The sequence below is a fragment of the Biomphalaria glabrata genome, chromosome 12, assembly GCF_947242115.1.
Source record: "Biomphalaria glabrata chromosome 12, xgBioGlab47.1, whole genome shotgun sequence".
In the NCBI taxonomy this organism is placed as follows: Eukaryota; Metazoa; Mollusca; class Gastropoda; family Planorbidae; genus Biomphalaria; species Biomphalaria glabrata.
Window position 1 is genome coordinate 22,767,777 of NC_074722.1, and position 14,162 is coordinate 22,781,938.

Here is a 14,162-nt window from a genome sequence, read left to right on the forward strand (position 1 = left end):
TCTTCAATAAATAATTGTATTCTGATTTTAGTTTATATCTTTCATAGTGTATTTTCAGTTGTAAAGTTTTACACTTTACAATTGTAGTCAAACTGAATTTGATTGGATCAATAAAAATGATCATGATCTTATCTTATCTTTAAGCTATATACTTATTATAAGGAACAAAAAGTTTGCATCTATTTTGTAGCAATATTTTCTATGTGATGTATTGACCAGCATATATTATTGTCTGCTATTGATACATTATATTTCCAGAGATTACTTGATGATCAATATATTCTTCATTGCTCAGGAAATGTCAGACATAAATTTATTTATGGCTTCTATCTGTTCTATATTTTACCTAAAGTTAAAGCAGGTGAGTTGCTTCACAGTTTTAATCTCTACACTTAGTCATCATACTTTGACAAACGAAATGCTTGTAATTGGATTAGAATACAAAAATAACTTGAAGTAAAATAATGTTTGTGCTGGACCTAGGATTTACACATTACCCCCCCCCCCCCCCCACACACACACAGACATATATACTTTTTTATCATTTTTTTCCCACATCCAACTTTTTACAAATGCTCTAAATTCAAAATATTCAAAACCATTAATTTATTATTCATGATTTAAATACATGCATTTATTGGAATTCTTAAAAATTTTTGCCAGAGCCCACCATATCGGCCTCCTTAAAACTTAAAATCAAATGAATTAAGGCTTTCCTATTGGTAAAAATGAAATCTTACACAAGTTGTTTCTATGTACAGTACTTTTACTTGTTAAAGAAGTTTATTTATTCAGTTTAAGAAATGCTCAGATTTAGAATCCCTCCCAGTGTTCCGTCAGCTAATCAAGAGTTTTGAAATCACATTTCTGCACGCTCCTTGTGAATACAAGTTAGTGTAACATCTACAACCTTGAACATTTATTTGATTTCTCTACATTTTGGTCTCCTGAAAACAATTAAAATCTAATGACTCCAGGATTTCTTATTGGTACAAATAACCTATTTTAACCTTGGCTAGACCAATATTTGAATATTATCATCAGTTTGGCACTCCTCATCTCAAGAAAACATAAACAAACTAGAATAGGCACAAAATACAACCATGAGATTTATAACAAATGAATATTCACATTTGACTATAGTAAAACCATGAGTAAAATCACTAAATTGAGAGACACTTCAGGACAGAATAATAAAAAAACACAACCTAATAAAATATTCAGAAAGAAAAAAGTAAAATTACTTTTTCTTATTTTATATGCTAGGACAAAGTCATACAAGTGCTCTTTCTTCCTTAGTACCATTAGAGCATTGAATAGGTTGTCTGAATCAGCAATAAAAAAAAACATTGGCCTAGCAGAGACTAACACGTGGATATGCTCAGGACATAATTATCTTCTCTTTTGAGGAAATGTCTGTGATTTATTTGATAAGAAGATAAGATAAATCTCTTGAAAAAAGAAACATCATTTAAATTTATCATCTAGATAACCCTAACAATGCAAATCTCATTCTTTAAAAGAAATTTTCAAAACACTGTTTTTTTTAAATTCTGTCTCAGTTTGAGTAATATACTTGAATTTACACTAAGATTTCAGCAACTTTACTAAGATAATGCTTATTTGTCAGCCCTATAGTCATTGGCCTCCTTCAATCGTAGAAGGACTATGGTTCATCTCAGAGCACACTTCCTCGTGTGGCTGTGGAGCCCTATTTTGGAGAGACACTCCCGTCCACAGATAGTGCAGGTTAAGGTGGCTTTTGCTTCGGTGGTAATGGGTTGGCTTACTAAAAAGCATTTTGACTTGTATGACATTGTAGCTACTGCATCTTCATGACTAAATCATTGACTTTCCCTCTTCAGCCCAGCCAAGTGATGGTAACACTCACCCTGCCCTACATTTCAGCACTCCTGGCTCCACATTCAACTATCTGTTTCAGAATGAGTGGTGTGAGGTTTCTATCTTACCCATACATGAGGAAGACAGTGGTATAGTTACTTAGATTTATTTCTGTTGTATGCACTATTCTAATGCAGTAAATAATTTATGCAGAAATATTAACATTTTCGTACACTGTGATATAGAAGAGAATAATATTTAATTTCATTTTGTTTTCTGTAACTCAGAGATGCTCCTTTTAAAAATAGATTGTTTTTAACATCACAAGAACATTTTAAAATAACTTTCATTCATGCCTGTATTAGTCAGCTAGTATATACACTCACCTTCACCTGCCCTTTAGTCTGTTTGACCATTGGACACCACACATAAATTGTCACCAGTGTTTCTCAGTTTCTCTGTGTCTTTTGCCATAGACCAGCCCATCGATTCCTTGATGTTGTCTTCCCATTGTTTTTGTTGTCTGCTTTACTCCCTGTTACTAACAAACACTATGTTTCATGAAATTAATAAGTTTATTCTTGTATTGGTCCATTCAGTAGGCCTACCATACTTTCAATGTCTCCCCTCTCAACTAACTTTGCTCCCTACATTAAAATGTCAACATAGATGAGTTTGCTGGTACATTAGAATAACATTACTGTCAAACAAAAAAAACACATTGACTACCTGAAAACATTTTATACAGTGTCACCTACACTATCTTCTTTTTGAACTTTATGTGATCTTTGACCTTTACATGATCTTTTCTTTCTACTGAGTGAATATTTGGACCAGATTCCAAAGCAACAAGCTTCTTGCCTTTGCAATTTATTTCAATAAGAATTAAGAGAAACATAATACTTATTTAATTAAGTTACTACATGAATTGAAGAAAGATATTCAGACAGTAATACACTACATCAGCTTCTTTAACACATTCACACTGACATTACACAAACATAAACAAGTTACAACAATTTCACCACATATACCTTTAGACAATAATATCTAAAGTTTAACTTTTGTATAGTCTCCATTTATTGTTCTATGAATGAAGATATTCTTATTATCTCAACGTAGGCCTTGCTCTGGAAGAAAATAAAAATGGAGAGGAGCCAGGCAGGAGCCATTTCTTTGTGCAGATGGAAACGAGTCGAAGGCGATCAGATTCTATGCTGCAGCCTGAGCTAGAAGATTGGAGAGTTTTGACTGGGCATAGAGAAGGACCTGGACAGCAACCAGGTGAGCTTCATTCCTTGACCATTTCTCTTTATCAGGGACTCATTCATATAATAACTAATGCTGCCATTTATTGACAAAGAATGCATTTTAAAAATTGCATCAGACAACTTACAGCTATCTTTAATATCAAAAGTTTCTTTCAAGTTTACAAAATTGTTACTAAAATGTTATTATCGACAGCTTTCCAAATATTTACTTCCTTTTGTTGTGTAAAATTAGCAGTATGATACCACCTGGGATTGGCCTGTATCTTTGTTTTTTGTGGTCCATTTTGAGATGTGAGATTTAGTGTATGAGAAATACAAATGATTTACTAATCTTCCCTTTGTAATGGTTTTGCTCTAATAATTTCTAATGAATCTGTTGAGCATTGTTTGTCTTAAGCATGGGTGTTCAGCATGTGTACAACTAAAGATTAGGGATGAATTCACTTATCACAAGAACAATATTAGTACACTTTCATTTTTACCGCTCTCCTTACAATGAAATTTACATTTGATTTTTTCACTGTTTAAAAACATATGTCTTGTTTTAGTCTTTTTATAATCCAGTGATGTTACAGGACGTGAAGATTTTTCTTCCTTTGTCAAAGACCTTTCCATTTTGTCTTTCTGCTGAAGCCCAAGCTGTTGTAGCTCTGCTGATCTCTTGTCTGCACATAAAATCCTACATTACTGCATAGTTAGCTCTTTATTTAGTTTCTCAATCACTTGGAGAATAACTGTTCAATGCTCAGTGTCACAGTCATTATATTTTGAATAAATCTGTAGTCGATGACTTTTGCAATCATTGATAAGAAATTGGGTTGCTGGGAATTAGAAATCACTAATTAAGCTTCAGTAGGCTATCTTCATTATTGAATCTTTGGCCAAGAGAGCTTATTGGATGTTTGTGCCCTTCAAACTATTTCCATCAATGATACACCAGTAATACAAAGCCTGTTGTTGCTGTTAGAACACCAAAGTGGGGCATCCTAGCTATATAGGACTTTGAATATGAGGTCTATTGTTCTTTGGTAAAGATATTTGTCTCTCTCTGCTGTTCACTGTTGTTTATTGTGGTTGTTCATTATAATTATTTTTAAAGGACTTTCAAATGTATTAAATTTGTCATTATTTTGTACAAAAAGTAAACATCTAAGAGAATTCCCCAATCTTGTATAGAAGTCTAACAGCTAATTTTTACTACCATTTTTAGTGGAATTGTTTGTTCTGGTTCTTTATTTCTGAACAAGGTTTTGCATTTTTTAATGTTTGTTGTTTGGAATCATATTTGTTTTTGTTGATGCACCAAACTATATATACAGGATATGGAGACCCTTACTATACTGGCGGTGTTCGCATTAATGATTACTACAAAGGTAACAAATTCTTAAGATGTTTTTCAGCCACTCTCTGGTTTATTTTTTTGTTTAGTTTGCTTTTTTATTGTTTGCATTAGTTGCTTTGATTACTTATACTTGCTGATGGCCATTAACAATTGTATTTTGTAACCTCTATAGAAAGTAGTATTGCTTTGGATTTCGTATTGATCATCAAATATTATTTTTAAATAGAGATTTTAAGAATAGGATGCATGTTTTTTTTGTTTGTTTTTTTTGGTATTGTTTTGAATTATGTGCAGTGGTTGAGATAACTGCTTCCACCAGGCTTGTAAATATTGTAAATGACTTTGTTAACATGTTCTTGATTTGTCAATAATGGAGACCTATCCTTTATTTTATATAATTATTTTAAAATTTGCTGACATAAACATCTGTTTGCAAACATGGTGGTAGCATGCTTTGTTATTTTAACATTTAATTACGTGTGCTTGTGATTCAGAAAACATCTGAATAATCATTACAAAACAAAATTGTGTCTATATTATGTCAAATACTTTTAGAGACTAAAAAGTTGGCTTCTATTGCTTATCAGTTGAAAAAAAGTCTGTATAGATAAAAATAATGAGGAATTGTCTTTGAGTCCAAAGTCTTGGGAAGAGTTGAATACCAGTAGCTCATAGGACTATGCAGACTCATCAAGTATATTTTAATTGGGTGCTGGTTTCGGAAAATATTTAAACTATTTTATTACAATTAAACATTTTTTTATAATAATATAAACTGAATTTTATGCAACATAACATCACATTTTGTTTACTAAAAACTAAGTTAATTAAGTTTAGAGACTGACTCTAACATTCTTGGCTTCTAAATGTTGTGTTCAAATATCTATATATAGACTCAACTGTTGATTTAGTTTATTTGTATTTTACATTGTTATGACTTGTTTATATTCTGTTAACTTGCAAAGGTGTAGAAGAGTTTACTTATTTTCATCATCTTGCTTTGAGTCTTACCAACAGTTAATTAGAAAACTCTTCATACTTCTGTCTGGTTATAAAGTTAATGTAGTATTATGTGTGTGTCCATTTTTGGAATTCTGTTGCAGCTATTACTTTGGTTATTATTTCATGAGACAAAAATATTTTTTATATATAATATCTATTTGCTAATGATTAGCTTGTTATCAATAATTAATAATAAATTTCACATTTTCTTCATTCAATGATTGAATTCAACATCAATTAATTTATGAAAATTAATTTATAAAAAAAAAAAGAAAGAAATGGTTTTTGTTTGGTTGGAGAAGGAGGGGTGATTGAACATTAAAATATCTGAGATCATTGTTCACTGTGTATATGAAATCTTGTTGCCATTAATAATTCTGGTTGTTAATTGTCATGGTAAAAAACAACAACACTAATTTAAGTGTCTTGATAACCCAAACACACTGACATTCTTATTAAGTTTTATTGGAGATAAATTTAATTTGATAGATCCAACAATTAGTTTATAAACATACTAAGTTCTAACAGGCTTGATTTGATTTTATATAATCTTCATATTTATCTTATCTGTAGATCTTCCCCTAATAGTATTATTAAATATTTACATTGAAATGCTAAAATCAATAGCAGACTGAAATTTTTTTTTTTTTAAAGATTTTAGGCTGATATTTTTTTTATTTTTTCACTTTGTTTTTTTTTTAAATTTTGTTTTGAAGTTTTTATTGTGGAAACATAAAGGATGGCATGCTTTGTACCCACTGGCCATGTTCTAGAGAAATAGAGATTTATAGATGTCATAGACTGGTGGATCGTATGGTTGAATCTTTTGACAACTAACATGCTACCTTTTAAACAAATGCTTTCTTATATTGCTGCTCAAATACATTTGAACATACATACTTATATATCTATATATTTATTTACTTTTTACTCTCTGTTACTGAATGTCCATTGTATCGAATCATGCTTAGTAGGATTTAATGCAACATCATTTATGGACCTTCATTGAAATTCTATACTGAAGGAATTTTTATTATTTATACCGGTATCTAATATAGATGCAGCATGTCATTTTTTTTTAAAGTTTTCTTTTTAATGATAACTATGTTTAATTAGTATTTATCTGGAATTTAAATATCCCATCACTTATCATAGTCAATGCTATACTGATAACAGTACATACCATTTACTAGTACATATTGCACCTATAATGTACACATAAATAGACACATAAAATGCATGTATAATACATCTAATTCATTATCAATGGTTTAAGTGATGTAGCTATTTAGCTGCTCATGTCCATTATTTCCTTGACAAGGATAGGACTTGTAGCTTACAAGTTCTTGAGCTGACCCAGAATGTATTGGGGACATCTGTTTTTTTATCTTTCCTTTGTCACCCTAATAAACATTAGTTAAATGAAACAGAAAATCGGACTCCCCTTGCCCTGTAATTGAATTGGGCTCATACCAAAAACTGGTCCTTACTTCCTGTGACATCATAACAAGTTTTGTTGTCTCTGCATTTTGATTAATATTAGTTCTTTTCTTTTCCTTGTAAAGCCACCCTGTTGCATAAATACACCAATGTTGAGGTGGACCCAGGCAAGAAAAGTGACAGAAATGAGTACGCCATTGCCAGGTACCATGCCTATTACAGTCCCAAGTGTGCCTTTGAACTCCAGCTGCAGTGGATGGTTGCCACAGGTTGCATTATGGGGGACTTGGTATGAAAATAATATATTGTTGGGTTCTGAGAGAATTTTATATCCAAATGAAGTTGGCATATTTATTGTATCCAGGAATTTAAGCAAACAAGATATATGACAAAGAGAATGGCTGTCATTAGTTGGTCAATAATTTTGTTTAAAATCACTCATACACTTGCAGATTGTCAAAGCTGATAATTTGAATGATTAAATGTGTAGGTGTGTATGACAGGAAAGATAGGTGTAACCTATTAACCCAGGGAAAAGTACAGATGTTAGTAATTGTAGTCAACAATTTTCTTAATTTATAAATTACTGGCAATAAAGGTGCATGGTGATAAGAAAAATGTAAAACTTGATCCCCCCCCCTGTAAAATGTCACTGTCAATGATAGAAGCTGCAGGCTTAAAGTTTGCTTTGCCCTGTCCTGTTGGAAACAACTTCTTCAACTTATTATTATCCATTTATTTCACAAACTGGTCAAATACCGGTATGGATAAGTATTTGTCTGTGCTCACACTCACTTCATGGAAATTGAACCATTGCCTGAGAGATTGCACAAGATATACCAAGTTTCTGATCATGTAAAAGAGCTGCTATCAGAGTTCATCTAGCAGCATCTGCTATAGTGCCAGCCTCTTTATGACACAGAAACATCTCTTCCTTTATTTCAATAAGAAATATTTTTAACCTTGCTGTATGCATTGCAAATTATTTATCCATAGTTAAAGTTGTGCCTCCGAATAAGATATCATTCAGTATTCTGTCTGTGTTTACATCAGGTCCAAACCTATGCCAGAAGGGCCACCTCATGTGGTTTTCATCTTATCCCTGTACCATGTGATCCATTTGCCTTACCCTACACTGAGAACTCAGACCCTCTTAGAGGACCAATCTTTGTTCCATTGAACATGAAGGCATTTGACTCCAACTTGTTTCAAGGTATTGTTTGAGCTTCTTTTTTATACTTTAGTACCTAAACCACCATACAAATGTAATGTAGCAAAAGTCAGTAGTACTTCAACTGTGTAACAGAAATTTATGCCAAAATAAACTACTTGAACAAAATGTATATACTGATATATAGTAATATAAAAAGCTCTAATGCCATTAAATTTCTTTATAATATACACTTACTATGCTTATATTTTGTTGGAATAATAATTTGAAATTAATCTGTTTATTTAGTCATGTCTGGGGTATACAATAAATAAATCAACTTTAGGTATGACTTTATCTGGACAGTATTTTTGTAAACTAAAATTTAATAAAATCCCCAATGAAGGGTCATCATTTTTTTTTTAGAATGTTAATATTTTAATTGTCTGTATAGACAGTAAAAAATATTTAAAGGCAAAAATATCCTCCCTTTAGATAAGCTTTGTTTTTTAAAACAGGATTTTTTAATATATTGATTGTTCAATTGTCACACTAAGAAAAAAGGGGGGTAACAACTGGACAGGATATAAGTAATTAAATAACAATAGTTGACTAATGGGTTAATTTTTTTTTATTGATTCAAATCTTGTCTATGCCAATGAATAATTGGGCAAAGTTTCAACGTGATCTGAGAATGGTTGTGGGAGAAATAACATGTACAAACTTTTTTACAAGACAAATAGAGTGGGTTGATATAAACTTGTTAAAAAAAAATGTATGCTTGCAATGCTTTTTTAAAAAATTTGACATGATTTATTGATGTTTAGTACCTCAACCTATATATTACATTTATATTTATTTTGTAGAAAATATACTAGAATAGTGGTTCTCAAACTGGCATCCATAGACCACAAATGGTCCAGGAGATGACCTAAGGGGTCTATAGAAGGATGAAATTTGTGTACAATTTAAATAATTTCTTTGTTAAAGGCCAGTTTGTCTGAGCGGATAATTTGAATAATAATCAACTCTTGTCTCATACTGGATACATGCATGTGTTTGTTCACTGCTCTTGACTTGATCTCATAAGTTAACTGACTCAGATGACTTGATACCATTACTTAGATTTAAACCATGAGTTCGACACAAGAATAAGCACATTACACTTGATAACAACAATTTTTGATAGCAGCTATGAGGTATTCTAATGATGTTATTTACAAAATGGGGATGATTGTCATGTCTGTAAATACGTCTGTTTTGACTAGCAGTTCCTTCACCATGCTACTTGCTTCAAGTGATATTCTCCGTTTTATGTACCCCTATTCTGCAACGTCATTCATCTGTCTGGCTATGTCACTACTTTTTACTGTCCCTAAATATGATGTTCAATATATTTATTTACATACATACTCTCTAAGCTAAACTAGGTCACAACACTATTAAATGACACCCTAAACTAAAGATTTGAAAACATTCTGGCATTGAACCTTTTTACACATGAGCAAACTCAGATCCCAATCACAGATTCTTTTTCCTCTTTGTTCACATGCTGGAAGGTTCAGACAAGTAGTCCTATATATACGATGAACTGCACAGAGGTTTCCTGATCTGGTAGCTCTCCATTTAATCTTTATTCTATAGGGAAAGGGGGGTGACGTTTGGGGCTAGTGTCTTGTTTAGACATCTGATTAAAGTATGCAGCTTTGAAGTACAAGGACAGCTTGGCTTCTTTTTTTCTTGAACTTTTGGTGAGAGCTGGCCCATTTCTTGTTTCTTCAATTTCATTTTTCTTTTTTTCATTTCTTCCGGGTAGAGAGGGTTTTCAGAATGTTTATTCATTCTCCTATCTTTGGCCAATAAGTCTGTTTTTAAATGCCTTCTTATTCAATGTGGCCTGTGAACCGTTGGAGAAATGTTACCTTGCTGTTGTTGTCGAGATTTACAAAAGTTATAATCTCAATAAACACTCCTTCAACAAAATGTTGTTTATTACATTTGTTACATATATAATATACATTTTTGTAGCGTTTTCACTTAGGGGTCCATGGCATGTTTTGACTATGTAAAGTTTGAGAACCTCTGTACTAGAATTATGTAATGTCATCACCCTGGGTAGAACTATTATTTTCCTTTACTATGTTTTTCTCCAGATATTTCTAATGAGAGAAGACAGGAGATGTTGTTTATCATCCAAGATGCTATGATCAAGAGGTTTGCTACATACATAGTCTTACTGTCTACATATTTTAAAAAAAAAATTCTTGAGACTTAACAGACTTGTGGAAAGTAATTCTAGTATTAAGATGGCAAACTGTTTTTACTTTTGTTGTATTATTATTATTATGGATATCACTATAAACATATTTCAAAGTAAACAAAAAACTCTCCAATGGTTAAACAGTTTTTGATATTTAGCTATGTCTGAATATTTTTGGTCATTAGTTTTTAATCATTTTCTTAAAATTTTATGAAAAAATAAAAATTAAACTTTGTATTTAAAATTTGTTTAAAAATCCATGATCTTTCATCTTGTAAATAAGAAATATGTATTTTAAATTCAGCACTTCTAACATAATATAAAGAAAAATAAACAAGGAAATGACTTTTCATACCAGTACTTCATTTTTCTTACTATTTATTAGCTATGATAGTTTACATGAATTTTAATGGTTGAAATATTTAGTTAAGTAACCAGAGAAAATATTAGCTGTTGTTTAGTGAATATTTAAAACTATGCTTCAGATGTGAAAAAATATACAGGTCCCAACCAGGTTTGTGTTCTCATATGTGAAACACTGCATTCATCCTTAATCTTCAGAAGTGAGGACATAGCCATTATTAAATCTTTTGGATATATTGACCTAAATATATTATCACAAATATAAACAAATGTTTAGGGCTATTTTACCTAAAAAATTTCATGTTTGTATATATATTTTTTTTAATGTTTAAAATTTGTTAATTTTTCTATAAAGTAGAAATAAATAGACTCATATTTTTCTTGCTGTTTCTGTTTAGGTTTGGGTTTCTTCCTGCCAGTGTCAAAGTGCCAGAAGATCCTGAAGTTTTATCTGGTGAGAAGGCCAACATCAATCATCAGTATGTTCACTGTACTGCTGGGATGTTTATACTTATTCCAGAGAGCACGCCTGCTAAACCAGAACTGTCTTCTAATAATAGGCACAATCTCTCAGAAAATCCTGCCTTACTGAAAAAATCATCCTCTGAGCTTCACCAATTGTACATTTCTCGCCTTGGACGGCCAGAGGCTGCTCCCAATGGTGTGGGCTTTCTATGGTCCTGGAACTACATGTCGTCTCGTCGGTGGCGCTCTCCCAGCACTGGTGATGAGATCTTTCAAGATAGGATGCTAGCTGACTTTAGAAAATTTTGTGCTAATGATGAGAATAGGCTCAGTGAATTCTGGGAAAATTGTAAAGGGTCTCTAAATATAACCAGATGATTTGTATATGTGTGTTTTAATAGAACCTATTCCTTTTTCTATGAATGCTTTACAGAAATCCCAGTTATAATAACTGCAGCACTAAAATGCAATCAGTATTAGATCAAATCATTTAAATTTTGACTCAACTTTTATTTACATTAAAAGGTTGTTGTGTTGATGTTAATAATCTACAAGATATGTTCTAAACAGTGTTCAATACAAATGTAATAACATTGTGCAATTATTTCAGATTTTTCTTTTCATAGCAGTAGCTAAGTTTTGAAAGTGTATATTTCTATGGATCTTATATTTTCTTATACCTTATTGTTCTGTTTCTTCAAGATTTTTTTTTTTTACCATCTCCTATCGTCTGTCCAGGGCCACATCCTTACCCGGTGGCACCAAAGTTTTTTGAGTTTTGGACAAGTTCTCTCTGCCTTGTAATTTATATTTCCATGTTTGTCTTACTTAGGAATAATCCAATTCATTGTTTAATCAAACTGTGTTGAACTGGTCACATAGATCCTGGAGATCTTAAATAATTTCTATTTCATTTGATGATTTTGTTTTTAAATTGAAATTTGTTATTTCAATTGCACATTTGTTTCACTGCTAAACTTTCTATGTTTATATGTAAAATATGTTTGTATAGTGCATTTACTCATCTCAGGGTCATATACATAACGTTGAATGTTCAGTTCTTATTATTTATTGTGTGATTATTGTCTCAATTAACATGCTGTACTGTTAAGATAGTTGGAGTTGTATTTTCTTCTGTTATCCCTGCATTTATGATAAAAGATGTTAATCTTTTCAATCCTGCATAATAAGTTCACTTGTTTGTTATACAAGTCCCCAGACTTGTTGTTTACATTCATGGTTTTCATTACAAACATTTACATTTGATAAGAAAAGACAAGCTTGGAATATTTTTGTAAAGCATTTCCTATTTACTGTATTGATTCAGATCAAATAATCATATCAATGTTGCAAGAATGTATGGCATTATTTGTGTGTATGTGTTAGTCTGTGTATGTGACTTAACTACTACTCATAAAACTTGCTGCCAAATTAAAGAATGCCTGTTTTGTTATTACTTCATTTTTTTTATTTACACTTTGTAGATATATTTTAAGAAATGTATAACAAAATGAATGCTAGTGACACTTATCTCACAGCTGTTCTTTAGTTCAGAAAAACAAAAATGAAAGAAATTGTTTTAGTCAACACATAATTTCCAGGATCTTATTTCAATTATTGAAATTGACTTAAAAAAACAAATTGCTGAGACATACAGACCTACTAGATCTAAGCAACTTTTTGGTGCTTAAAGATCCAGATCTGCCTTTATGATTTTTTTGTTTTCTAAAATGGTATTGTTATAAACCTGGTGGTAACACAGATGGGGGTAGTGGTGTGTGTGTAGTAAGCCGACGCAAATCGCCCCAGGCCAGCGCTAGACGAGCGGTCAACCGTGACGAGTTACGACGATCGACGTCGTGAACAGAGCTCAGGAGCGTCACGAGAGTTGTAGTCATCTGACACCCAGAATGGTCGAGCGACGTTCTGTCCGGTTCTAGAAGGCCAGTAGGGATCCTAGCGGAGTGTCGCAGTCAAGACGGTTCAGAAACGAGGTTCACGACAGGGGCTCAGAACACGGTCGACTACAGCACAGTTCAACGGTGTGGTTCTGTACAGAGCATTACGACGGTTCAGTGCGAAGTACTGTCAAGTACAGTTGAGACGGCTTGCGTCTTGATCTTGGTCTGCGATCGAGTCCGACACAACGAGCCTAGTGTGTGAAGTCAGTCCCGAACTGTTGAACCCAGTGCAAGCCCGGAACGAGACGGAGAGGCCAGTGCAAGAGTTGGTACGTCGGTACGGCTATTAACGGAAAGATATTTGTTATCGGAGAGCTATTTGTACTGTTCTACGTGCTGCCAATTGTACAGTATTGGCTGTTATTTATGGACATTAAACCTTTACGTTATTTTGGAGCCCTGAGTTGTCAAGTTCTTTAAGTTGGTGGTGTATGGTGCAGTTTTCAGAGAGCCTGGATAGTGAGATTCGTAACAGTATTAAAAAAAAAAACCCACAAATATGTGTTATCATTTCAATACCAAGCCCAAATGGTTAAGTTATTAAAATAGCATTGGAGTTCAGTTTAAAAAAATATATAATGCTAGTACTTATAAATGAAAATTTTAAAACTGCTCTATTAAGATAACCATTACTGTTCCCATGCTGTCTTAAATGGTTTGGCAATTAAAGTTTTATTGGGCTAGGGTCGGGATGTAATAAAAAGTAATTACGTACACACACAACACACACACACACACACAAAATATCCTCTTCCCCCCCCCTCCCAAATTTTATATAATTTATTTAACTCTGGCTACGCCCATCGATGTAATTACCTGTATTCTGAAGAAACATGTACAACAAAGCAAGCATATAAAAAAAATACAAAACCTTTGAAAGCTTAAAGTACATTAAATGCAAAACAAAATACATACAAATAATACTAAGGCTTATCTTCAAGTACATAGATAAATGTCGCTACGCAACTTCATCTGCGACCTACATATTTTGCCACATCTAATGCAGACATAACCTTTGTCCGTCTACTTTTGTCCTCGGAAGTGGATTTTCTTTTGGTCTCCAATG

General features: G+C 32.4%; 1 protein-coding gene across 3 annotated transcripts in view; it reads left to right on the top strand.

Annotated features, from left to right (window-relative positions):
* Window positions 1-13,492, top strand: part of LOC106072752 (GATOR complex protein Iml1-like) — a 48,154-nt gene extending 34,662 nt beyond the window's left edge. For 2 of the 3 annotated variants that reach the window (XM_056006289.1, XM_056006291.1), the window contains 8 exons: window positions 259-361; window positions 1,866-1,991; window positions 2,965-3,126; window positions 4,433-4,486; window positions 7,023-7,186; window positions 7,951-8,110; window positions 10,201-10,261; window positions 11,069-13,492. In XM_056006289.1, the coding sequence (XP_055862264.1) occupies window positions 259-361; window positions 1,866-1,991; window positions 2,965-3,126; window positions 4,433-4,486; window positions 7,023-7,186; window positions 7,951-8,110; window positions 10,201-10,261; window positions 11,069-11,513 (1,275 nt within the window). In that variant the 3' untranslated portion in view covers window positions 11,514-13,492. The remainder of the gene's footprint in view (window positions 1-258; window positions 362-1,865; window positions 1,992-2,964; window positions 3,127-4,432; window positions 4,487-7,022; window positions 7,187-7,950; window positions 8,111-10,200; window positions 10,262-11,068) is intronic. The other variant, XM_056006290.1, reaches the window with a different exon arrangement.
* The last annotated feature ends 670 nt before the right edge of the window (window positions 13,493-14,162 follow it).